Source organism: Rhineura floridana, chromosome 13, assembly GCF_030035675.1.
Source record: "Rhineura floridana isolate rRhiFlo1 chromosome 13, rRhiFlo1.hap2, whole genome shotgun sequence".
Classification (NCBI taxonomy): Eukaryota; Metazoa; Chordata; class Lepidosauria; order Squamata; family Rhineuridae; genus Rhineura; species Rhineura floridana.
The window spans coordinates 3,422,254-3,448,893 of NC_084492.1; the positions used below are offsets into that span (position 1 = coordinate 3,422,254).

General features: G+C 44.2%; 2 protein-coding genes across 13 annotated transcripts in view; one reads left to right on the forward strand and one right to left on the reverse strand.

The window, feature by feature from the left end:
* Positions 1–24,165, forward strand: part of KIFC3 (kinesin family member C3) — an 80,486-nt gene extending 56,321 nt beyond the window's left edge. For 9 of the 10 annotated variants that reach the window (XM_061594371.1, XM_061594373.1, XM_061594366.1 and 6 more), the window contains 15 exons: positions 7,971–8,111; positions 8,217–8,456; positions 8,672–8,845; positions 10,026–10,173; positions 10,370–10,500; positions 11,183–11,294; positions 11,724–11,905; positions 12,184–12,288; positions 15,057–15,187; positions 15,922–16,045; positions 16,554–16,683; positions 17,864–18,093; positions 18,630–18,764; positions 20,595–20,691; positions 23,300–24,165. In XM_061594371.1, the coding sequence (XP_061450355.1) occupies positions 7,971–8,111; positions 8,217–8,456; positions 8,672–8,845; positions 10,026–10,173; positions 10,370–10,500; positions 11,183–11,294; positions 11,724–11,905; positions 12,184–12,288; positions 15,057–15,187; positions 15,922–16,045; positions 16,554–16,683; positions 17,864–18,093; positions 18,630–18,764; positions 20,595–20,691; positions 23,300–23,325 (2,106 nt within the window). In that variant the 3' untranslated portion in view covers positions 23,326–24,165. Of the gene's footprint in view, positions 1–7,970; positions 8,112–8,216; positions 8,457–8,671; positions 8,846–10,025; positions 10,174–10,369; positions 10,501–11,182; positions 11,295–11,723; positions 11,906–12,183; positions 12,289–15,056; positions 15,188–15,921; positions 16,046–16,553; positions 16,684–17,863; positions 18,094–18,629; positions 18,765–20,594; positions 20,692–22,273; positions 22,307–23,299 lie in introns of all 10 variants that reach the window. The other variant, XM_061594376.1, reaches the window with a different exon arrangement.
* LOC133369271 (uncharacterized) overlaps positions 7,641–26,640 on the reverse strand; it is a 63,733-nt gene continuing 44,733 nt past the window's right edge. For all 3 annotated transcript variants that reach the window (XR_009758854.1, XR_009758853.1, XR_009758855.1), the window contains exon 4: positions 7,641–9,192. The gene's annotated coding sequence lies outside the window, so the exon portion shown is untranslated. The remainder of the gene's footprint in view (positions 9,193–26,640) is intronic.

The window sequence follows — 26,640 nt, forward strand, 5'->3', positions numbered from 1 at the left end:
GCCTCCCATAACTACTTTCTGGAAATGTCTCTGAAGGTAGGAGCAGAACCACTCAAGTACAGCGCCCCCAGCCGCCACCTCCCTGAGCTGCTCCAGAAGGATACCATGGTTAATGGTATCAAAAGTCACAGAGAGATCAAAAAGACTGAGCAGGGTTGCACTCATCCCATCTCTCTCCCGACAAATGTCATCAGCCAGGGCAAGCAAGGCAGTTTTAGGGTCTTGACTGGGCCTAAAGCCAGATGGAAATGGATCCAGATATTTGGTCTCCTGCAAGCATGCCTGAAGCTAGGCCACCACCACCTTCTCAAGCACCTTGCCCAAAAAGGGGATATTTGCCACTGGATGATAGTTGTTTAACACTTCTGGGTCCAAGGAGGTCCTCTTGAGGGAATGCACCACTGCTTGTGGGTACTACTTGTCACTACTTGACCCTCCTCCAGTAAAGCATTAATCATTCTCTGCTTCCACCCAGTCAACTGGCCACAGCCAGCTCTAAGAAGCCCAGATGGATAAGGGTCAAGGGGGCAGGTGGTTGGCCACACATCTTCAAGCGGCCTGTCCACATCCTTAGGCTGCATTAATGAAAAACTGACCCAGTACTGATGGAGCATACAGTGTACTGGATGCTTCCATTGGACTTGCTCTGATGGTGGCATCCAACTTGCCCTGAATCTGAGTGATTTTGCCCCCAAACCTTACATATGCTCAGTCATGTTCAGACCAAGATTCACGCCACCTGCATTCTAGCTGTCCACCCTCCTGTTTCATCGTACACAGGCCACTAGAATACCAAGGTGACCTACATCCCCCACAGTGATGACGAGGGCACTCAGGAGTGACCATGTTGATTGTGCTGTGCATATCACTATTTCATAGTGTGACAAGAGCCTTAATGGGGTGCCAGCCATGTCAGCCAGAAAATCCCCCAGAGCATTCAGGAATCCATTAGATTCCATATGTCTCTGAAGGTGGACCATCTCAATAGTCCCTCACCCCTGCAGTGTGAAGCACTCAAGCCAAACCTTGCCAGGGAATGATCCGCCCATGATAACAAGCCAATCAATGGAATATCACCAATCCATTCTGTGCAAAGACCAGGTCAAAGGTACGTCCAGCCATGTGTGTCAGACCAGTGATGTACTGAGACAGCCCCATAGTTGTCATACAGGCCATGGAGTCCCAAGCAAGCCCATTTGAGGCAGCCTCAGTGTGAATATTCAACACTACCACGAAGGGGTTCTCCAACACCACATATGAGACTACCTCTGCCAGGTTGGTTAGGAAGGGTGTAGTGCAGCAGAATGAATGGTACATTAACTACATCCCCGTTCTGTCTCTCTTGACTCAACACCACAAACAAACCCTCAAACCCAAACAAAGTGTGGATTGGTCTGGTGAGGGAGGTTGAATTTTTATGGATGATAGCAATCGCCCTGCTCCCCTGACTTAGACTGGTGCTGCATCAAATACGCAGGCAGTCATAGCTGAGTTAGCAAAGGGCCTCCCAGCCCATCCAACTAGGTCTTGGTTATATGTGCCAGGCCGGCCCCCTCATCATGGATGATAGATGTTTTATTTTGGACATAGCTGGCATTTAACAGCAGCACTACCAGTCCAGGGTGTGTGTGGCAGACCGGCATCCCTACATTCTGAGATACAGTAGGCAGAGGAGAGGGGGCATATCTTTGCCCACCTCTGTACCACCCCTATCTACTATCACAGGGATACAGTCCCACTCCCCTCCTCCCCCTGGGCCAGATATATAATTCCCTTAACCCACCTCTAATCACAATGACACAATGCAGGCAAAAAAAGAGAGATGCAACCATTCCAGCCAGAAGTAACCCCACCTCTCCCCTGGGGTATTACAAATACTGCCCTCTGTCTTTTACCTAGGAAGACGTATTTCATTCCCTACCACAGGCTCTCACCCTGGGTGGGTCAGGTGGCTTAGTCCTGCCAGCTCTCACCCTGGCAAAAAATTATTGCCATAAATAGGACACAAATATCCAACAAACATTCCAGGGAAAAACAAAAAGCAAAGAAGGGTGGCACTGTCAGACCGACCCCAAAGGAATGCAACCTCTTGATGTCACCCCTTTGGAGTCGGCCCACCACAAGACAGCGGTAGGCCTTAACCAGCTCCCAGGAGCAGTAATTGAAGCAAGGTTTTTCAGGCTTGCCTCTGGGGCTGCTGCTGAATTGTGGGCCAGATTTGGCTGCAGATAGAAGGTTGTGAGGCGTCCTTCCCTGGCTTTCCCTGTCAGGTTCCTACCTGCTCGTGGTTACTGCCTGTCACTAGGCACCACCAGGGACTCCACCAGTCCGGACCGCTCTCTCTTATGGTTTCTGTCCCCGCTCTAGCACAGATCTCAACAGATCCCCCTGCTAGGCAACCACCAGTAACGTCCCAATACTAGTATTCCCAGAGACTCTGAATACTGGTATTGTTATTCTCTTCACCGCTGCCACCATTTGTTACAGTTCCCCTTCAGCCTTGGTCATTACCTTACCCTCCCTTCTGGTCTGTGAAACCCCAGCCAAGGATCAGGCCTTTGGTAAACCAAATTAAGTATTTATTAAAGATAACAAAGCTAACAAGATTAACAAGATTTCTTCTTAAGGCACATAAGCATATGGTTTTACTCAATACTAATCCGAACTCCACCTCCCTCCTTCTCCATTCTCTCCTGTCAAACAACTCTCTAAACCCCACCAAGCAACCCACTCTTTCTCTTCTCCCCCCTATTCCACTCTCACTCTTCCTTTTATACATTCAGCCATTTTAAACACTCAGCCAATCATCTCGCATTCTACTGCCCATTCACTCCCCCTCTTTCACTCCACTTACCATGTATCTTCTAAACAACCAACACTTACCATATATACATTAATATAGGAACATCACAAAGGTCACCTCCTCAACCAATGAAGGCTGCTACAAGCTAAAGGGAGGAGTTGAAAAAGCCCCCCCACTCCTCTCCCACTCATGGTAGTTGGAGAAAGCTGATGAGACAGAATGAAAACAACCCTTTAGCTGGTTTCATTAATGTGTAGGCTGTTGTAACCATAAACAGAGGAAGTAACTGCTGTTGAACTCAGTGGGACTAGTTTCTGAGTAGGAATGTTTAAGGTTGGGGCACAAGAATCATTGTGGAAATCAGACTTCCGGGAAGGGTGACTTAGCCTGTGCCTGCTTTTGAGACGGGCTCCTGCCTCAAAAGAAGCTTATTCAGATATATCAGTCAGTTTTTTCTTTTTTTTTGACTGATTAAACTTCTCCCGGGTAGGGAGAAACGAAGAGATTAACCTCTAAGCCTATTTTTGTTGGGACGACCAGATCTCATTAATTTATGGGACGAGGTCCAGCCGACGAAGGTGGGACGGATTTTCAACAGCAAGCTCTATCTGATAAAGCGAACGTTCACCTTATCTTCTAAGAGAGAACGCACTAACAGGCAAGCACCCTTCTTTCTATATTTTTCTTTTATTTGACTTAAATTGTTGCTGTTTAAAAGAGATTTGCCAGATTGATCGGTTTTTGACATCTCACTGGGGAGCCATAACTTCTCTCTGCTACGCACTAATTAATAGCTTATCTCTGTTTTTGTTGCAAAAAGCTGTCCTGGATTTGCATTCTAAAGATATACACAGAAGAGGGATTTCTATTCCAGATTTTTATTTTGAAGAATATTATAGTGTCTGAGACTACTCTCTTTTTGGTCTATTTTTTTTTGACGAATCTGTTTCCTGACGACTGCCATTAATTGTTTCGATCCTGGGAACTGCATTTTGTTTACTTAACTATGGAGAGATAAGGCTGTCTGCTCTGTTTATACTGTGATGTCACCAAGTTTGGAGTATTAACCCAATTGTTGCTGAAATAAGAAGTGGTTTTCCTATATTTTTCTTTTAAAATGGCAATTAAGAAAGTGGCTGAGAATATGGAAATAACTATGTTTCAGAAAATAATGGATGAGATTGAGATAACGAAACAAAACCTGCGACAGGGTTGTAAGGAGCTGAAAATTGAATTGAGTAAAATGACGCAGGAGATTAAAGATATAGGGGTCCCTGTGAGAGAGGTGACCCTGGAAGGGGTCCCTGTGAGAGAGGAGACCCCGGAGATTGGAACAAACGTGGAACAGGAAAAAGATTTGGAGTCTATGGACTTTAGAAATAAAATCTATTGTTTGGAGACACAGGAGATTAAAGACATAGGGGTCCTTGTGAGAGAGGAGACCCTGGAGACTGGAACAGGGGTCCCTGTGAGAGAGGAGACCCTGGAGACTGGAACAGGGGTCCCTGTGAGAGAGGAGACCCCGGAGATTGGAACAAACGTGGAACAGGAAAAAGATTTGGAGTCTATGGACTTTAGAAATAAAATCTATTGTTTGGAACTCAATGTTATCTCTGAAGAAATTAATGAAGATTCTAGAGATAAAGTTATCAATGGCATGGATAATCTTCTAGACTGGAATGATGTGATGGAGCCCAATATAGAGAAAATCTATGGAATTAACTGCAGCCATGTGACAATGGAAAAACTTTCAAGAGATGACCCAGTGTATTTTGAAAAAAAGAACAGAGATATGATTTTACAGCAGTATTTCAGCAACCTATTCAGAATGGATGGCAAGAAAATATTTGGGATAGAGGTAATTCCCATCAGACTCTTACTATATGACTATGGCTTTGACAGCAAGATTATTATGGAATACTGATAATGGAAGATTGGATACCGAAATTACTGGACTTAACAAGACTACTGAAGATGGAAGATGGAAAATGGAACTAATAGGGATAATAGAATAATGGCTACTGAAATTACTGAACCTAACAGATTCTGATGTGATGGATTAATTGAAATGTTTATTTTTACTATGGTTATGACAATAAGATTATCATAATTAGTAATGAGATGGATTAATCGATATGCTTATCTGGAAAAAAAAAATTGATAGATATATTTCTTAAAGAATTGAAACCTCTCTTTGACTTTTTGTGGAAAGAATAAAGTAATGTTTATGAGATTTGATGATTAAGTAAGATAACTATTGGAGGAAAGTGATTTTATAATATGACTTAAGAGACAGGATTGTTATATATTATAGACTTATAACTGATCTGATCTTTGACAAATGGGAAGTCAATATTTTACTCTTTATTTTTTATTTTTTATTTTTTATTTTTATTTTTATTTTTATTTTTTTTTTGTTTAACTATTTTTGATTTTGTTTTTTGTCTTTGAATGTTTTATGATTTCGTCTTGTATGTTTTATGAAAATTTGAATAAAAATTATTGAAAAAAAAAAAAAAGAATCATTGTGGAAATCCTCCTTTAGTGAGGACTGTCCTGTGTGTGTAGGGGGTGAGGGGTTAGTGAAGCTCTGTTTATGTAAATAAACAGCTTTGGATTTCTTTATCCTAAGTGGGGGGCAGCTAAAATTGTTCTGAATGAGCAAACTGACCTTTGCATTTATTTGTGACACACAGCACCAGTTTACAAGTTTTGCAAGTCGATGTGATGAACTTGAGCCATACTGGCCTCCATTTTTTTCCTGAGGTCTCCCAAGGAAAGCACTCTAAGCAGCCTGTTTGCTGGTATTTGTAGAAGTTCCCCTTCCTTTTCTGCTCATACTTAATCATACTTAGTTTATTGATTTGGCCTAGGCAGAAAGTGTTGTGGATTCTGGCTCTCTCAAGGTACTTTGTTGAAATCCCCCCTTCCCATTTGAAATATTAATCCTGTTATTCTGCAGATGGTCCCATAGTGTCCATCATTCAGGCTTTACTCTTTTCTCATTGGTTTTTCCCCCTTAATGCCTCTCTGAGGAGTTGTCAGCTATTAATTGGTCTATGTTAGTAGAAGAATAGACACTCTTTTACAGTAGTGATATTTTCCCCACAAAAAAGACAAGACTTGTTTCTCTGTGTGCATTTCTCTCTGCCTGATCAGAGTTCCTTCCTGTTGCTGAGGGGAAGTGCAGGGTAACTTCATTTGGAAACAGATAATGGAACAATGTAAGCTTAGAGACCCTGCCTGGTATCTCCTCTTCTGAAGGGAAAAAGAATTGACATGGAATTGCCCATAAACAGCAGGAACCCAAATGCAACCTGGATTGAAAAACATGTACAGGAAACAGAATGAATATTTAATATATATTACAGATATGCTAATAATGGCATAATGAAAACAATATTCCATACAATGCAAAAAGCCAGTCACACCAATTATAAGGGTGTTACCAGCACTGGGGCAGGTGTGAAAGAAAATGGTAATTAACCAACCTACACACTCAGTTTGTACTGCTAGATCAATTCAGGTAATGAATTGAGAGAGTTTACAAACAGTCTATGTTAAGTGTAGTTGGTAAGTCATTCTCCATGGAACGCAAGGAGCTGTCTCATACAAAACCAAACCATTGGTCCATCTAGCCCAGTGTTTATTTTATTTATTTATTAGGCTTTTATACCGCCCGACTAGCAATAGCTCTCTGGGCGGTGAACACAGAGAATACAATAAAATCACAATATGATACAGCAAAACAAATAAATCTCTTTGCAGATGATTTTGCTTTAATGTTAGAAAACCCATTGTCTTCTTTACCAGCAGTACTTAAAGAAATCACAGATTATGGTGGTGTATCAGGAATGGAAATTAACTACAAAAAATCTGAGATGCTGAATATTAATGTATCACCACCTGATCAATTACATTTACACAAATTATCTAAAATTAAATTATGTCCTAAACACATAAAGTACCTTGGTGTACTTATTACTAAAAACTGGAAAATGCTGAAGAAAATGAATTTTGATGTCTTGGTAAGATCTGTTAAACTAGACATGAAAAAATGGAACAATCTTCAGCTTTCTTGGTTAGGCAGGATAGCCACTGTAAAAATGTAAGTATTACCCCATTTCAATTTCCTATTCCAGATCCTTCCAATTCAAATTGACATAGAAATATTTTTTAAATGGCAAAAATTAATAAATAATTTCATCCATCAAAACAAGAGAGCAAGACTTAGGAATAATGTTTTCTATAAATCAACAAAATTGGGAGGACTAGGAATACTAAATTTGATGTCGTATCATGACGCAGCCCGTATACGTTGCACACTTTTAATGATGAAACATTCACAGCAAGGTATGTGGATCTCGCTGGAGCTTGACTCTTTCGACAGAAAACAGGCAGCAGCTCTTCACACTGGCAGTGGCTCTCCCCAGATAAAACATGTGCTCTGTCACTGAGCCTCATCCTTTCCCAAGCTGGCCTGGAACCCTGTTGAGGTCTCCTGACGTCTTCAAAAGACAGTGTGATTATATCTAATAGTCTAGGAAACCTTTTTATTGAGCATAGTGCTCTCATAATGCCATAATTAACTTAGGTAACACACTTAGGTATGCTATCTCCACATCCAATCAGATCTCATTGTGAGCATTCTTACTTGCACTTTGTCAGTGAAAAGGAGTTTTAGAATTTATTGATTTTAATTAAGTACAGATGATAGTGCTTCCATAGCTAGTAACTCCTTAGAGCAGCCTTTCCCAACCAGTGTGCCTCCAGATGTTGTTGGACCACAACTCCCATCAGCCTCAGCCAGCATTGCCAATGGTCAGGAAAGATGGGAATTGTGGTCCAATAACATCTGGAGGCACACTGGTTGGGAAAGGCTGCCTTAGAGGATGAGTCCATAACTTGTACATTTTGCCTGTTCTGCTTAAATAAATAGCATGTTTTCGATTATAGATATCCTTGTGAGTTTTAGTTGATCTCAGGTTGGCTGGAAGCATTTCTGAAATTGAAAACTTTCCACTGTTATATTTCTCAGTGGAAAATTTTCTAGCTCTTAGTGTGATTTCTCTGGGGTCCAGTAGATGACTTGGTAGTTAAAGGAGCAAAATTGCTCACAATGCCTATGTTCCTCTAACCCCCTGATTACCTCCTATACTCTTCTCAGGGTGGCACAGACCTGGAGAAGCACCGAGACCTGCTGGTTGCAGAAAATGTGCGTCTAAAGCAAGAGATGAAGATGTGTGAGGCACAGCTGCAGGAGCTCAAGAAGCAGCCTGTGAGATGTGTGAACTGTGAGCATAGCAAGGTAAAGAATTGTTTCTTCTTCCTCCTGGGGGGCTGGCCTGCAGGCTGTTCAATCTCAGCAGTGTTCCTTATGTGCAGTATTTCTCCCTCCCTGCTTGCTGCTCAGGAGAATGTGAAGTTGCAGGAAAAGCTGGCCCAGCTAAAGCAAGAAGCGGAAGAAGTGAAAGGGCGCCTGTCTGAACTGGACCTAGAAGTGGAGCAGAAAACCAATCGCCTGGCAGAAGTGGAGCTACGGCTAAAGGACTGTCTAGCAGAGAAGGCAGAGGAGGAGGAGCGGCTCAGCCGGAGACTGAGGGACAGTCAGGAGATGATCGCCAGCCTCAGAACCCAGCCTCAGCAGATTAAGGTGAGAGAAAATAGCTTGCAAATGCTCTGTTCCTTAAGTTTTCTCAAAGTGAAGCTCCTTGAAGGATGTGGTTGATGCAGAGTCCTCCAGTTTTCAGAACTTCAGTCAGAGATCTTTGTCAGGTAGAAGTCCCCTGTGATTAACCGTGACATCTTTCTGTTGGGATGCTGAGTGCTTCACTTCAGCAGATGTATTCCTGCTTTCGTTTCCTCCAGTATGTCATCAGAACTATGGAAGTTGAGTCGTCAAAGACCAAGCAGGCCCTTTGTGAAGCCCAGTCCCGGAACCAGTACTTACAGGACCAAGTTGGAATGCAGAGGCAGGTGCTGAAAGAGATGGAGCAGCAGCTGCAGAACTCTCAGAAGGCAGCAGCTCAGCTCAGAGCTCAGGTAAGCAGAGTGAGGGAAAAGAGAGAAACAGGAGTTAAGACAATTTGTTCAAAATGATGCATGTGGAAAGAACAGGAAACACTTTGAGGATGTGTGTTTATTGGCTGGGAGTTGAGGACTCTTGGGCTGGTGCACTGGTGTTTTCTCCTCTTCTCATGGTCCCTTGCAAGAGACTTCAGGCTCCTTTCGCTTCTGGGTTCCCCTTGCTGTACTTTTGTCCTCTAGATTTCTGCAGAAGTCTCTTCCTCTCCAGGTTCCCTCTGAAGCCTCATTGGTCTGGAAGAAGTGCCCAGAGGTGATGGTCTGGGTCCTAATGTCAGCAGCAGAAAGAGCTCTCCTCTGTGTTGCTAGAGGCAGATGGGAGAGAAACTCAATTAAGTTTGCACTTAAAGGCAAACCTACCACATTCACACTTTCTGAATCAATACGTTAACCAAGACTCAGCTGTCCTTCGAAATTCACAATTCTCTGAATTTTTAGTGCAGTTCTCTAATCAAGTAATGTGTACGAAAAAGCATATACTAGGATAATGGAAAATGGAAATGGGCTGCCTTCAAGTTGATCCCGACTTATGGTGACCCTGTGAATAGGATTTTCATGGTAAGCGGTATTCAGAGGGGGTTTACCATCGCCTTCCTCTGAGGCTGAGAGGCAGTGAATGGCCCTATGCATATTTTATTTATTTATTTATTAAATTTGTTAGACGCCCATCTGGCAGGGGTTATCCTGCCAGTCTGGGCGACGTACAATAAAATACAAATACATTCCATAAAAAACATAAGCAGAAAAATTAATGAAGGTCTGCAGGTAAAAGCCCATCTCCACCCCCACCCCCATCACACACAGGCACTCCTTGGGAAACTCCAGGGGCCATTTGTGTTCATGAAAATAACATATAAAAATGCATTTTATTATGGATTATTGCTTTTCATATATAAGGAGAAAATGTGTAGAAAAAAGTTATTAGGAGAAATTCACACTAAAATGCTGATGAATTTTCATGAGGACTTCTTAAAACAATGGCTGCAGACTGATGTAGAAATGTGGGGAACTGAATTTAAGATTGGAAAACAAGAACCTGGGAGGAACTGAAATTGCCACTTTTGCCCATCCCTGTGGGAGAGGAAAAGAAGCCACCCGGCCCCTTCAGCCTGACCAGGTGATTTGGTTCATTTTCTAGGTTACAATGTATGAGTCTGAGCTAGAACGGGCCAATGAGCAGATGCTGGAAGAGATGCAGAACATGGAGGAGGACAAGAATCGAGCCATTGAAGAAGCATTTGCTCGAGCACAAGTGGAAATGAAAGCTGTTCACGAGAACTTGGCAGGTGAACATCAACATGTTTCTTTCTAGGGCCTCATTAGGCTTTTGAAGAAGTTGTCTGTCATTTTAGAGATACTTGGAACCTATATTTACTTTATTGTGGTTTTGTTTACGGAAGGAAAATGGTTTGTGGCAATGAAAATGGGAAAATGTATTGAGTCTGTAATGTCTCCTCAGTGTGCATTTATACTTCTCTGTAGGAGTGAGGACAAATCTCTTGACACTCCAACCAGCTCTTCGAACGCTTACCAATGATTACAATAGCCTGAAGCAACAGGTCAGAGAATTTCCTGTTCTTCTCCAAGAAGCTCTACAGAGTGCCAAGGCTGAGGTCAGTCCAACAGCAGGATTGTTCCTCTTTCAAATCTCAGGACTGAATCCCACACTCTCAACCATGTGGGACTGCCCCTTTCCTTTCTGTTGTGAAGTTCCTTTTTAGGGCTTATCCACACGGGAGCACTGGTTCGTATAAAAGACACTTTTTAAACCTCCGTTTTCAATTTGCACCATCCACAGTAAGGGTTCAATTCCAGCTGTAAACATGCTGTTTCTGTTGTCACTGGGATCAATCATGTTAGGTAGGAGCTGATTGCTGCAGAGCAGCCAGAAGTTGCTTCTCACCCCTCAGGAAACAAAATGAACAAAGGGAGGAGTGAGTGAGCATGGATAGGGGAATGGTCGACACACTCACCTAAAGACATCAGAGCAAAGTGCCTGCAAGGACAGCACAGCTGAGATGTTTTTTCCTTCCCTTTTTGTATTATCAGAGGGTTGGGTTAGTACTGATTTACAGGCGGGAAACTGTGTGATAGCTTCTGTTTGCCGGTACCATCACGTGAACCATGCAGATTAAAAGGGGATGTGAGTAGTGCCGAACACACACTAAACCATCATGTAGATGAGCCCTTGTTAGGAATGGCTAATTGAGATGGGGAGATTCGGATGGGATTGAGGATAGGTGAGATTCTTCACCGCTCACAATGATGTTACCCTCCTTTTGTTCTCTCTTGAAGATTGGGCAGGCCATTGAAGAGGTGAACAATACAAATCAGGAGCTTCTAAGAAAATATCGTCGAGAACTGCAGCTCCGGAAAAAATGCCACAATGAACTTGTGCGGTTAAAAGGTCTGTGTGTCTCTGTGCATGTTTCTTGGGGGCAGGGCAGGGCAGAGATGCCAGTCAAGAGCTCTGAGTCTGATTAATATGAAGCTGAACCCCAAGGTGGTTGTTTCTGGGATGCCCAGCTTGAGAGTTGGGGGAGGCCTTAGGATGTAAACATCTTCCCATCCCTTGTGCAAGGAACACACACACCACATTGGTTCAGGTGGCTTTGCTGTTGGTTGGTTCTTTGGTAGACAACGGGTGGATTTGTACACTTTCCACATTACTGAAAGCAAAGTTTTGAACTATAGCCTTCCCCTAAATGCCATTTGGAAAGATGGCTCTTTGGGGATAGCCTAGCGGGTGAAATAGCTATCACCCTCGGTGGAGTAGCTCAGGAGCCAGGAAGCCAGCTATTCTCAGATATATAAAGCTGCATAATTTATTTTGCAGGCAATATCCGTGTGTTTGGTCGCGTTAGGCCAGTATGTAAAGAGGATGGTGTTGGGCCAGAAGCTGCCAATGCTGTGACATTTGACTCTGATGATGATGCCGTCTTGCATCTGATGCATAAAGGGAAGCTGGTATCATTTGAACTTGACAAGGTTTTTCCTCCAGAAGCAACACAGGAAGATGTAAGTAAAGCCACAGTGTTCTACTGCTAAGTTAGCAAGAATGTCTGCTGTGTGAGAGAAACAGGAATGTCGCTCGAAGGAAACATCTCATTTGCTGAATTCTTTAATTAGTTAGGAATTTATTTACCAGTAGGCAAATCAGATAAGTTGCTGCGGCAGCACCTCTTCTTCCTTCTTCACTCTCTATGTAAGAAGTCTGACAGTCATAGATATGGAGCCTGATTGGCAGCGGAGGAAATTACTTTGCAGATACCTTAAGCAAGCTTTGTTTTCTCAAGGTCTTCCGGGAAGTGCAATCCCTGATCACATCCTGCATTGACGGTTACAATGTTTGTATTTTTGCCTATGGGCAGACAGGTGCCGGCAAGACATACACGATGGAGGTGAGCAGCTTTTCATTTCCTTCTGTCTCCTCTCCTTTCTTTAATTTGCTTATACTACACTGTTTCTGGAGTCCATGTTCACACTGCCTGCTGGAGGTGGGGTGGGGCGGTTTCAGCCTATTGATAGGGTCTGGACATAAGGGCCCACATTACACCTCTGCCTGTATGTTCAATTCGAGATGGTGGCAAACATGGTCTGGCACCCGCATATCCTGGGGAGCACCTTCTTTCTAATGAGCCTCCCTAGTTATTCATGTCACCCCAGGAGGCCTTGCCCCATGGGATGGCCCTAAAACAATGTACTGAAGCTGTCATACACTCTTCCTCCGTAAGTTTTACAGGCTGCATCTTTGTGTAGTTTTAGGCTGCATAAGCAAACAGTTCTCCTGCTTGTTCTCAGTCAGCGGAGGAGTGGAACATACAGGAAAGAGTTGCCTTTTCTTCTGGAAGGCAGGGTCACAACTAGGGGGAAATAAAGCTGGTTGCCTGTGGCCAACTGGAAAAGGAAGGAACCTTCCCAACGCTCTTGGCTCATCCTTCACTGGGAGAGTAGGGTTGATCCTTGGCTCTTGCGTGCCACACCTCAAGGAGCAAAAGTGGCTAGGCTTTCTTTCCAGTGTTTCAGTTGCTGTTTGGGCTTTCCGGCTGCAGTATTGGGCAGACTGTTATATATTGTGTTCATGCTTTCTGAGGGGGCTTTGTGGTAGCATTTTGGGGTGGTATCCAAAGTTAGTTCTACTCCGAGTATATCCATTGAAATGAATGGCCATGACTAACTTGGTTCCATTAATTTCAATGGGTCTAAGCCGAGTAGGAGCTAGTTGGTGACAACTCTTGAATTCTAATATCTTTTTTATGTTGTTCTAATGTTTATCACAGGTTTTATTGGTTTGCATTTTTAAATAGAAAAATGGTATATAAAACTTTTAAAACAAGGGCAGATGGACATTTATGTCCTACTCATCATCACCGACTAGGAGAACTGATGCTGCGTCCCCACCCCCGTCCCCACGGAGGTACCAGTTAACACAGACGGTTGGCCTGCCAGCACTTCCAAGTGAAAAATATGCTCTTGGGGATTGCCAGTTGCCATGAAGTATCCCATAGTTCCTTTGCAAACAGCCAGAAGCACTGATCAGACACACAACTTTCTGCTGCTGCTTCTTGGCTACTTAAGAACAGTTACAGAGCCACAGTGCTGGCTTTATTTTGTAAAATGGGGCCCCTTGAGCACTGTCATGGTCCTGCTACCATGAGATGTGGTGATGGGTTGATTTATTGATTTTATATACACTTACAATCTGTCTCAAAGTGGCATACAAGTTAAAATGACAAAACAGTAAAATTGCAATTTAAAAAATGCAGCTGATAATCCAAAGGCACCATTCATTGATTCCTAACGTTAAACATCAGAAAGATTTGAGTGCACAGGTATGTTTTTAGCAAGCGCTAAAATACCAGCAGTGTTGGCGCTTGTCAGAGCTCTGAAGGGAAACAATTCCATAGGAGGGGGACGCCACAGAAAAGGCCTTTCCTCCACACTGGTTGCTGCCGACCAAGATTGTGGCACAACCAAGAGGGCCTCTGCAGCTGAGAGCAATGCTTAGGAAGGGGGGTAGGAGAAGAGGGATTCCTGTGGGTATTCTGGTCCCATGTTGTTCTGGGCTATATAGGTTAAAGCCAAACCCTTTAACTTGGCTTGGAAGTGTATTGGCAGCCAATGCAGCTCCTGTTGGAGCAATGTAATATGTACCCACTTGAACACTCCACTGAGTAACCTTGCTGCGGCATTGTGCACCAGCTTCCCAACTATCCTCAAGGGATGTAATCCAGTCTAGAGGTTACCAGTGTGTAGGTCAAAATGGCCAGGCTATCCGAATCCAGGACTAGGTGTAGCAGTTAAACCTGGTAGAAGGCACTCCTAGCGACTGTAGACACTTGAGCCTCCAGGGAGAAAGATTAATCAAGGAGCATGCCCAAACTGTGTACCTTCAGGGGGAGTACAACCCCATCCAGAACAAGCACATCAGCCAATTTCTGGACTCATAATTCCTCCAACTTACCAGGATTCAGTTTCTGTTTATTGGCCATCATTCAGCCCATTACTGCATCCAAACACACTTGTTCAGAACTTGCATGGCTTCATCCAATTCAGATGCAACAGAGAAATAGAGCTGGGTATCATCAGCTTATTGCTGACATTATGTTCTAAATCTGATACTGACCGTTCTCAGCATCTTTATATAGATCTTAAATAGCATTGGAGGAAGTACTTTCCTGTGGCACCTCGGGGGCTGGGATGCAGTCACCCCATTCTCTTCTGATACCAGTCTCGCAAACAGGAACTGAACCACCGCAAGACAGTGGTCAGACCAGGAGGATACTGTGGTGTATGGAATCAAAAAACTCGGAGAGATCAAACAAGAGTGATATGGTTGCACTCCGTCCCTGCCTCCCTCCTTCTCCCTTAACAAATTTCAAAACAGGCCTGAACCCTGATTGGATCCAGATAATCCATATCCTCCAACTTCTCAGAGGATTCCTTTTGGACCTTGGTCTGATGCAGCAGAGCTCTCATGCCTGTGGCCCTCACCACTGGGGTGGGGGCAGATGGGCAGAGGGAAGGGCAGTTGGTAAATCCACATCACAGTCTCTGCTGGGTTGCCCCACAAGAGTATTCCCCCTGCACTTTCTGGTGTTCCTTTCTCTTTATGCCATGTTAATGCATTGAAGGAACACAATATCCTTCCTTCCATCTTCCTCACCAGGGAACTCCTGAAAACCCGGGAATCAACCAGCGGGCACTCCAGCTTCTCTTCTCAGAAGTGCAAGTGAAAGCCTCAGACTGGAACTACAAGATCACCGTCAGTGTGGCAGAGATCTACAATGAAGCCCTCAGGTATGGCAGGATGCCAAAGACTTCTGAGGCTTTAGATGCAAAACTCTAGAATCTCCCAAAAAACAATGTTGTTGGTGACGGCACTGTTTGCGTTTCCCACAATGGGAGCTCTCCCAGCTTCCCAGAACAAGGGAATACTAGGCTTACCTTCTGAAGCCCAGCCCTCTCACTCCAGTGGTGGCAAGTGATGCATACGTTGCAGGCAATCTTAACATGTGAATTCAGATGCTCTGGAAATTAGCTCTGATGTTGAAACAAGTTCCAGAGCTGAGCCCTGGAACAGACAAGCTCTCACAGTGGCAACTCTGTTTGCCAGTTTTCAGGACCAAGTTCTGCTTGGGTAGCTGTACCCTTAGGCACTTCATTGTGACTAGTTAGAATTTGTTTAGATTTTTAAAAATCCTTTGACTGACGAATACTTGATCTCTGGTTCCCCCTCCTTCGGTTAGCTGCTCCCTCTCTCCTTTCAGTGCACTTGAATTGTGTTTGGCACTGGGGACTTTCAGGTTGAGGGACACTGTCCTCTTGCAGTTTGTAACTTAAGAAGGCTGAAATTGCACCTCCTTTCTCTGACACTACTGCAACAGAACCAGTGTGGGAGTTTTGTGTTGGTAATCACCTATAGGGTGTCTATTCTTACGGCTTTTTACGTCTCTGTTCCATCCTTCTGTGTTGGAAAACCTGTCTTCTTAGAGAGCAATCCCTTGCAAAGATCCTTCTTGCCTCTGTTTCAGAGACTTGCTTGGAAAGGAGCCTCAGGAGAAGCTGGACATCAAACTGTGCCCAGATGGCAGTGGGCAGCTCTATGTGCCAGGCCTAACGGAGTTCCCTGTCCATTGTGTAGAAGACATCAATCAGGTCAGAAAGTAGAGGGGACTTCACTCTGGAGAGCAAATCAGCACCCAGTTTGGGTTCTTGTGAGGGATGTGCACCCCGGCTGAGAACTGTTAGTGAGCTTTCGGGTTATCCTGCAGAAAGCATAAATTAAGAATTTAATGGACATTTTATGACGCAAGTATCAGAAACTGCTTCCGTGTATGTGATTATATGAAAATGTGACATGGGATGCATTGTGCATTTTTCACTGCGAAACTGGCTGAGTTTACTGTGCAGCCTGCATGGATTTTCACATTTCTTGGGGTTGTAGTGTTCAGCTATTTTCATGTGTAGCAAATTTTAAGGACCTTCACTGATGATGTTGGGCTAGGGAAACTCTGCAAAGGCTTTTCCTGCTGCTCAGCCCTCCCATTGCATTCTGAATGGATGCCAAGTGCCTGAAATGATGGTCACATAGGGAGGAGAGAATTGGCTGTTAAAGGCAAGTGTGACTTGACGTTGGCGGTCTCTCTCTGTGCCTTTATTCCAGGTCTTTGAATTTGGTCATATCCACCGAGCGACTGAAAGCACCTATCTGAATGAGCACAGCTCTCGGTCTCATGCCCTCCTAATTGTCACTGTGAGGGGACTTGATTACAGCACAGGAATACGAACCACAGGTTGGAGGGAATCTACCCATAATTGTTGTCAACCATGAAGGAACCTTGGTCTCCTAACCTGGGTCATGAGTGAATTACTTGTGAAACAAATTCTTGGAGAAAATGAATGAATAACTGGTGTAGATGATAGACAAATGACATTGTAGCTGAGGCCAGCAGAACCTGGGAACAAGCACCAGGAGTGGGCCATGCCAGGAGTCTCCAATGGCCACTGGCAAGACCGTTGGAGAATGATTGCTGGACCAAATGGACATGGTCCGACAAGACACAATTTGCAAGCCAGCCCCCTATGGGGGTCTCCATTCCCAGAGTGCATTTCTTTAACCTTTGGGTAGCAGATGAATTAACAAGACAGTAGGAACACTGGCTTCTTCAGACATCCTGAACTTGCCATGGTGAGGAAATGTGGAGAAATGGCACCACCCAACTTTCATTTCATACAACAGCTGCTTGTATATTTGGGCAGGTTGCCTGTTAATAGTTCTCTGTGGATATGCTCAGTAGCTGTCAAAACAAGGGTTGTTTTACGTAGTGCCTTAGAATGGCTGTTAGATATAACTTGGAAATGGAATGCTCAGGGTGTATGGCACATCAAGGGAGATATACTAGCATAGTTGAGTGCAAACCCAGACTGGACTTCTGACATTCAAGATGGCAGAAACTTGGTTATCTCAAGGAGTGATTGTTCATTTTTTGGGAGCAGCCTGCATGACCTTATGTCAAGTGTGGAAAAAATCAGAACCACCTGAATTGGAAATGTGGCTAAATAAAGGCTGGGATATAGAGCAGATTATAAAACATATTATTAGGGTCAGAAAAGGTAGACAAAGAAAGATGAAAGAGTTTTCCATGAAAGAGTTATTTGTATCTTATAGAAATGAAAGAATGCAAGATGCCATGAATCTCTATCTGTTACTGTTGTAGATATAAAACAAAACTTATTGGAAGTTCTTGAGGCTGGAAAAATAGCTGAGTTGTTGGGACTCTTTTAATTTTAAATTAACACATTATTTATATTTAATTGAACAGAGTAAGTTGTAAGAGAATATATATATATAAACAGCAGAAAACTAGCTTGTCATCCTGTCAAAAAGGTCATAAATGTATTAATAAGTATTAATGTATTAATTAATAATGCTTAGGATTGCAACCCAAGTGTGTCTGACTTCTTTCCTTCTAGGGAAGCTGAATTTGGTAGATCTGGCGGGCTCTGAGCGTGTGGGGAGGTCTGGTGCAGAGGGGAGCAGGCTGCGTGAGGCACAGTACATCAACAAATCGCTCTCGGCTTTGGGAGACGTGATTTATGCCCTGCGCTCCCGCCAGGGTCATGTGCCGTTCCGCAACTCCAAGCTGACTTACCTCCTTCAAGACTCTCTCAGTGGCGAAAGCAAGACCCTCATGATGGTCCAGGTGGGTGCTTCCATGAGCAATAGGGACTTGGGACGGGAGGGGCGGCGCTTTCAAGAAACACAGCGTTAACTGCAAGGGCAGCATTTTGTATCTGATGCAGAGCGATGCTTCCGCTTCTCCCCAGCAGCCAGGCCATTCCTCTTTTGACTGCCACATTGAGTGCAGTTGACGCGAGTCCCCTGCTTGTACTGTTTGGCGATCTAAGCAATGTTTGTATGTGCTGACCTGTGTCACCCCAGCCCTGGAGCCATTTCAACAAGCAAACAAAAAACCCCAGCCAAACTTGCAAAGGGCAGCAAGGCTACCCCTGCTTCTTCTCCCCCTGCTTTCCATCTTACACACCTGTAGGAAAAGGGGGCAAATAGCATGAATCTTCTCCACATGGGGACAGGATATCCTGTATGCCAAAAGCAAATTTTGTTCTTCAAAGAGATGGCACGGGAGGTATCCGCAGAACCACCTCACAACTTCTCACTCAATTCTTCCAGCTTCGGGCACTGATCATCATGAATGTTCCCTTTCCCCCTCCCCCCCAGGTCTCTCCAGTTGAGAAGAACACAAGCGAGACCCTCTGTTCCCTCAAGTTTGCTGAGAGGGTTCGTTCGGTAGAACTGGGCCCTGGCTCGCGGAGAGCAGAATTAGGCTCCTGGACCAGTCAGGAGCACTTGGAGGTAATCGGCCCTTGTGTTCCGCTTGCTGGTTTTGTGCTGCTCCTCTGGGCTTCTGAGGGCTTTCATTTTTGCTGATACAGGAGTGCTTTGGGCATGATTTGTACACCAGTGTGTGTGTGTCCTTGGGTGAGCCAGTATACAGAAAGACCCAGAAGGGCTTTACCAATACAGATTTCACGTTCCTCATGTGAACAGGAATAATGCCAGTAGAGAGATGTGGAGAAATGAGCCAGACCAGCCCTCCACTAAGTTAACCTAAATGTTGCAAATGTGTTTAACTTGCAGTTGTATTCTGTGTTGACGGTCCTCTTTCTTGCTGAAATCAGTAGTGTTTGTGTTTGGGAAGTGCTTGTATTCCTGATAGTGCCAGAGAGGCAGCAGCATTTGGGCAAGCCACTTCAGACACTCGATAGAACTTGAGAGTTTAAAATTGCTCCTCAGAAAGGAACTTGTGTTCCGAAATGCATTGAACCAGAATAAATCGTAATAGTTGGTACTTCTTAAGAACTTGTTTCTCCTTTTGACATCCTTCTCTCAGGCTCTAAACAGTGCTGCTTTAAACCTTATGCCAAGTGAGCAAAGCCCAGCAAAACTAGATCTTTTCTGCAAGGTATTCTTGAATGGGTTGGTCCTCCTACTTGCTTCAGTGGGTGGGGCTATGTGGGTGGGACTTGTATCTTGCCCTCCTGCATGGAAGAGACGCTCTCCAAGTTCCAGCCCTGCCTGCCTCCAAGGGTCAGGGTGTTGATGGAGTTCTGCCGAATGGACCACGAATGCCACAGCTGCGGTGTGATTGCAGCTGTACCTCTGAAGGGCCGTTTGTTGCCTTGTCTGCTTTTTTCCTCATTAAAAAGAGCGGTAGTGCTGTGGCATTTGCTTCTTGTTTCTTCTGTTAGCTGACCTAACAAATAAGTAACATTCCCAGCTCATGATAGGGAGCAACCCTTCTTAACCCAGTGAGGAAGTGTCATTGGGAGAGCACTGGAGTCAGGTCCTAAGTGTGTCTCAGTGGGATCCCAGACAGCCCAACCATTGTGAAGGCTTGATAATGAATGAAAACTGGCAGTTCTCTGTGCCTCTGGCTGGTGTCAGTGCTCTGATACTTCCCTCTCTCTGAGACATCAGGAGAGCTAACAGTGAAGAGTGTAAAGTAGAAAGTCATAGCTTCATATTTTGCTTGACCTGTAAAAATACAGTTGATAATACTGGTCTGCCATATAGGGCTATTTTAATGATGACTGGAATAATGTACCTGAAGTACACTGAAATGCACTATATAAATGCAAAATGTAATTTTTTTATAAGTTTCTTGAAAGGTTGCCTGAGCTCTGGAACTTTTTGCTCCTTTGCATTTTTGTCCATCTCCCACTGATTTTATTATTTATTTGTGAATAGATCTTCCTAGAGTACAAGGTGATAGGTCCCTGTCCTGAGGTGCTTCAGATGTAAAATTCACCATGGAAGAGGGGGAGAGACTTGTAAGATCCAGTTTCAAGTGAAATGCTACAGGCTTCTCCATGGGGCAGTTTTCGATTGCACCTGCGGCTTTTGCTTTCTTCCACTTAGCCTTGTCCCTCCTTCCTGGATCTATCACGTTCTAGTCTATCAGGATGTGGAAATGCCTGTTTGGAATGTTGAAGTCGCAGCTGCACCTGACTGTGTGTCTGCCCTCACCAAGCTCAGAGAGATCCGTAGCAGTGGCAGCTTTGGGGCTCCTTTGGCGGCCTTGGCTGAGCTGCTTTGGCCTTCCCCTCCCCCCAGCTCATGATGTTTTCCAGTGGCAGCTGCTTTTTGCCTCAGCCCTAAACTCCCATGGCTGTCTTCCCCTAGGTGGAATCATCAGTCACAGCACAACCTTGCATCCGGACACAGTCTTCTCCTCGGACGCGGCGAGCAAGTTCACTCCGGGCACGGCTCCAGACTTCAGGTAAGAGTTGCAAAGAGGCCAGCTTGCTCTTTAGCTGCTCAGGGCACTCTTGACTCTTCCAAATATTGTTTTGACACGGTGTTGCTCCCCAGGTTTTCATGCACAACTGATGCTGTGTGTGTGTGTGTGTGTCTGTCTCTTTCAGACCTATGTTGGAGTCCATCTGGCTCGATAATGCCACTAAGAGCTTTGAGATGTTAGTGGAATATGCAGCAGGGCATGCCCTCTCCTCACCTCCACTATGGGATCATCCAAGGGGGGGGGGAGGAAGGATACAGATACCAGAAGGGTGCAATAGACAAGGAGGCTTAGGCAGAGGCCTTGTATGCCTGATGGTGTCACTGAATGCACAGACGGCCCTTGAGACAACCCCACAGCAGTTCAGACACTCCGGCTGGTCTAGCCACCCGGCGTAGGAGTGGCAGCAGAGGGCTCGATTTGGACCAGGATGGATGCTGGGTATTTGGGGTATCTTCAGGCTGCTCCCATTTGTGAGGGGTGGCTAACTGTCATGGTCACTTTGTCCCTTCCCAGTGCATATCAGGCCCTCTGGTCACAATTGCAGAGGAGGGATGGCACGTAGAATGTTGAGCTTACTCCATGAGGGGCACAAGGCATAGAGAAGCCTCTAGACCAGTGGTTCCCAACCTGGGGGCCGGGACCCACAGGGGGGCCGCAAAGTAATCCAGAGGGGGCCGTGAACAGTAAAGAAATGAATTGTTTATTATTATTTTTTAAAAAGTCTTCACTCCTTCTACACTGTCTGCTTTCCACTGCCGCTGCAGATGACACCTCCCCCTTGCTCCAAAAGAGAGGGGAGGCCTTTTGCTGAAGCGCCAGAGCATCTGTCAGGCGCACTAAGGGCAGGCATCAGCCTATAAAATACATGGCAGATGCCAAAGGAGGCTGGGGGGGGGGCTACCAGGAAGAAGAGGGGATTGCTATCATTGACTCCTGTCTCTTTGCACTGCCGCTACTGGCAACACCCTTACTTAGAATGAGAGGAGAGGGGTTTTCGTGAAGCAAAAAGAAGCAAGGCTGCAAAGAAAGGCTGCTTTCCCCCTTCCTTCCTGGCAGCCAGCCTGCCTTCCTGGGGGGAGGGGGGTCACAAAAAATTTTCAGCTTATAAAGGGGGTCCCGTGCTCATAAAGGTTGGGAACCACTGCTCTAGACATCAATCAGTACTAATTTCATCCTTGTTTCATTGATCTCCACACCCTCGCTGAGATTGGCCGCTATCCCAAGTTAATAGTTAGAACAGAGAAAGTACAGCCTCAGTCATTCTGATTCAAAACCATCATTTGCCATGAGACCAGGCAGGCTTCATGTTCACAAACTTTTCTGAGAAAATCAAGAATTAGAATTGTTCTTGGGTCAGAGATCAAAGATCCATCCAGTCATGGTGGCCAGCCAGATGCTGTCGGGAAACTCATCAACAGGACATGATGGTGACAGCCATCACTAGAAACTCTTTTCATTAATGTAACTCATCCTAGGCTGCTGTTTCTTTTAATTTATAATAATAAATAAATTTAAAAAGTGGAGGGATGCAAAACAAACCTGTTGTCCTATTTGATTTCAGCCTGGAATTAAAGAGATGCTCTTTCTGCTCCAGGTGAGTGTGGGCAGGTGCAGACAGTTCTGGAGATTAACTGAAGTTGATTAGCAAGGTGAAGCGTTCTGCTTTGGCCAGGGAAAAAGGCAAAAGGCGAATGGGTGCAACCTCTCCTGCAAGCGCTTTCTTTCTTGGTCGGGGTAGTTTGTGGCATTTCCATGTCTGCAGAATCTGGGAACCAGCACTGAATCAGTTTTCATGTTTATTTTGTTTATAATTATGGAGGGGCATACCCAACGCTCCAGCATTCTAGGGATGGAGCATCTAGGCACTGTATGATGACTGTGTGATATAACTCTATGTGTAAAGTGCTGCATAACTGCCTGCTAGCACACCACTTGCAAGCAAGCAACAACAAACTTGCAAAAAAAATTCCAAAACAGGCTGAGAATAAAATATGTAGAATGAAAACACTCTTGCACACAATAAATGCCTTTGCATGTCATAGTTGTTAAAATCTGAATGCAAAAGTAGAGTTGCAGCAGAATGTAGGTTTTTCGGTAGATATTTTCTGCTCCAGATCCCAACCCAGAGATGCTTCCATGCAGGATGAAATTCTCATGCATATCACCAGAGGTATCCTTCTGCCCCCGACTTACTGGCTTCTCCTTTCTGTGCTTTTAGAAACTGGTTTGTATTCTGAAATTCTTCCTGCGCAAGACTCACTCATGCTGTACCATGCAATAATCATACCTGAAGAGTTAGATTTGTCACTAGGCTATAGAGCACACTTAATAAATTCTATTATTTTTGGCTGTTTGCATGTAAACATTTTAAATGGCATTACATTTGCATAATTTAGACTTAATTTACATTGGCATGACATTCTGCGCAGAGAAGGTTTTGGCTGGAACCCTGCTAGCTACTGCTCTTGGGAGACCTGTTATGCATGTGACAAAGCAATGGCAGTTGGTTTTGGCTGCGGATGCAGGAATGGAAAGCAGAGCTCTGCCTTGAGCCCTCATCTTCTCCCTTCTGTGTTTTTGTTTTTAGGGAAGCTGAGGCCAATCCCTGTGTGAAAGACAGCTTTTTCAAGAAGGAGTTGGGGAAACCATGAATGCTTTTAAGAGACAATTCTTCATGCCCTCCAAGGCTGATGGACACTGATTTGGGAGACACAAAGACGTTTCTTGCAAGTGCAGCTGCAGAAAAGGAAAGGGTGGTGCCATCTACCGTCTCCTGAAGAGCAAAGGTCTCTCCATCAGACACACCCATCCTGAACAAGGATGACTTGCCAACCCTTTGTTGCACCTCATCCATTGCTGGCAGTGGATATACTTGGGCTTGAATACAATTGGACTTCAGGAGATGGTTCATTCACCTAACGGGGTGAATTTTAATTATATTTTAAAAGGAAGAATGGAGATTCTAGACACATTCCCATCCTTTTGGCCCTTTGCTTTGATTTTTAAATTTAATAAACTCTTTGCACCATGTTTCTGCTTTTTCAAAAACAAAAAACTCACCAGTCTCCCTTGTTACAGGAAGACAATAGTGAAAGCCAAATTCAGTTTGGGCTAGGTTTGAGCTGAACCTGCAAAGTAACTCCTGCTCACTTCACACATTTACTACTTGACATGTTTTGGCAGGGACTAGGGACATTTCCTCCAAATTTTCATCTTTCCCGCTTCATACAATTCTTTAGAAATCCTCAGAGTGAACACTGCAGAAGGATTCTTATACTTGTTGATGCCACTGTAAAATACAGAATTAGTTATTTGCCCCTATTTTTATTATTATATTTAGGGATGGATCAGTCTATTTCCAGTCCATGTCATTTTTGCATGTGTTCCTTTCTTTTGTTTTGTCTGATTTCCGTACAAATATGTAACTAAAAAAATAAAAGTCTCCATAACTTTGCAGAGGAATACATCCATCATTTATGAGGTGATCTATGGTCTGCCTTTTTTCAAAAAACTTACTAGTCTTGGACTTTCTAGTGGCATGGAGCAGCTATTACCTGTAAAACAAGACTGGATTTTTTAAATGGCAGACCTTGGATAACCTTGTAAAATTTGGAGCAGTGCCAAATCCGAAAAGATAACTGCATTCCGAGATGTGTACCAGGTAAATTCACTTTGGAATATGCCCACATCAAATTCCTTGAGTATCTCTAATTATATTTTAAGAACATAAGAACATAAGAAGAGCCTGCTGGATCAGGCCAGTGGCCCATCTAGTCCAGCATCCTGTTCTCACAGTGGCCTACCAGGTGCCTGGGGGAAGCCCGCAAGCAGGACCCGAGTGCAAGAACACTCTCCCCTCCTGAGGTTTCCGGCAACTGGTTTTCAGAAGCATGCTGCCTCTGACTAGGGTGGCAGAGCACAGCCATCATGGCTAGTAGCCATTGATAGCCCTGTCCTCCATGAATTTGTCTAATCTTCTTTTAAAGCCATCCAAGCTGGTGGCCATTACTGCATCTTGTGGGAGCAAATTCCATAGTTTAACTATGCGCTGAGTAAAGAAGTACTTCCTTTTGTCTGTCCTGAATCTTCCAACATTCAGCTTCTTTGAATGTCCACGAGTTCTAGTATTATGAGAGAGGGAGAAGAACTTTTCTCTATCCACTTTCTCAATGCCATGCATAATTTTATACACTTCTATCATGTCTCCTCTGACCCGCCTTTTCTCTAAACTAAAAAGCCCCAAATGCTGCAACCTTTCCTCGTAAGGGAGTCGCTCCATCCCCTTGATCATTCTGGTTGCCCTCTTCTGAACCTTTTCCAACTCTATAATATCCTTTCTGAGATGAGACGACCAGAACTGTACACAGTATTCCAAATGCAGCCGCACCATAGATTTATACAACGGCATTATGATATCGGCTGTTTTATTTTCAATACCTTTCCTAATTATTGCTAGCATGGAATTTGCCTTTTTCACAGCTGCCGCACACTGGGTCGACATTTTCATCGTGCTGTCCACCACAACCCCGAGGTCTCTCTCCTGGTCGGTCACCGCCAGTTCAGACCCCATGAGCGTATATGTGAAATTAAGATTTTTTGCTCCAATATGCATAATTTTACACTTGTTTATATTGAATTGCATTTGCCATTTTTCCGCCCATTCACTCAGTTTGGAGAGATCTTTTTGGAGCTCTTTGCAATCCCTTTTTGTTTTAACAACCCTGAACAATTTCGTGTCGTCAGCAAACTTGGCCACTTCACTGCTCACTCCTAATTCTAGGTCATTAATGAACAAGTTGAAAAGTACAGGTCCCAATACCGATCCTTGAGGGACTCCACTTTCTACAGCCCTCCATTGGGAGAACTGTCCGTTTATTCCTACTCTCTGCTTTCTGCTTCTTAACCAATTCCTTATCCACAAGAGGACCTCTCCTCTTATTCCATGACTGCTAAGCTTCCTCAGAAGCCTTTGGTGAGGTACCTTGTCAAACGCTTTTTGAAAGTCTAAGTACACTATGTCCACTGGATCACCTCTATCTATATGCTTGTTGACACTCTCAAAGAATTCTAATAGGTTACTGAGACAGGACTTTCCCTTGCAGAAGCCATGCTGGCTCTGCTTCAGCAAGGCTTGTTCTTCTATGTGCTTAGTTAATCTAGCTTTAATAATACTTTCTACCAGTTTTCCAGGGACAGAAGTTAAGCTAACTGGCCTGTAATTTCCGGGATCCCCTCTGGATCCCTTTTTGAAGTTTGGCGTTACATTTGCCACTTTCCAGTCCTCAGGCACGGAGGAGGACCCGAGGGACAAGTTACATATTTTAGTTAGCAGATCAGCAATTTCACCTTTGAGTTCTTTGAGAACTCTTGGGTGGATGCCATCCGGGCCCGGTGATTTGTCAGTTTTTATATTGTCCATTAAGCCTAGAACTTCCTCTCTCGTTACCACTATTTGTCTCAGTTCCTCAGAATCCCTTCCTGCAAATGTTAGTTCAGGTTCAGGGATCTGCCCTATATCTTCCACTGTGAAGACAGATGCAAAGAATTCATTTAGCTTCTCTGCAATCTCATCATTCTTTAGTACACCTTTGACTCCCTTATCATCCAAGGGTCCAATCGTCTCCCTAGATGGTCTCCTGCTTTGAATGTATTTATAGAATTTTTTGTTGTTGGTTTTTATGTTCTTAGCAATGTGCTCCTCAAATTCTTTTTTAGCATTCCTTATTGTCTTCTTGCATTTCTTTTGCCAGAGTTTGTGTTCTTTTTTATTTTCTTCATTCGGACAAGACTTCCATTTTCTGAAGGAAGACTTTTTGCCTCTAAGAGCTTCCTTGACTTTGCTCGTTAACCATGCTGGCATCTTCTTGGCCCTGGCGGTACCTTTTCTGATCTGCGGTATGCACTCCAGTTGAGCTTCTAATATAGTGT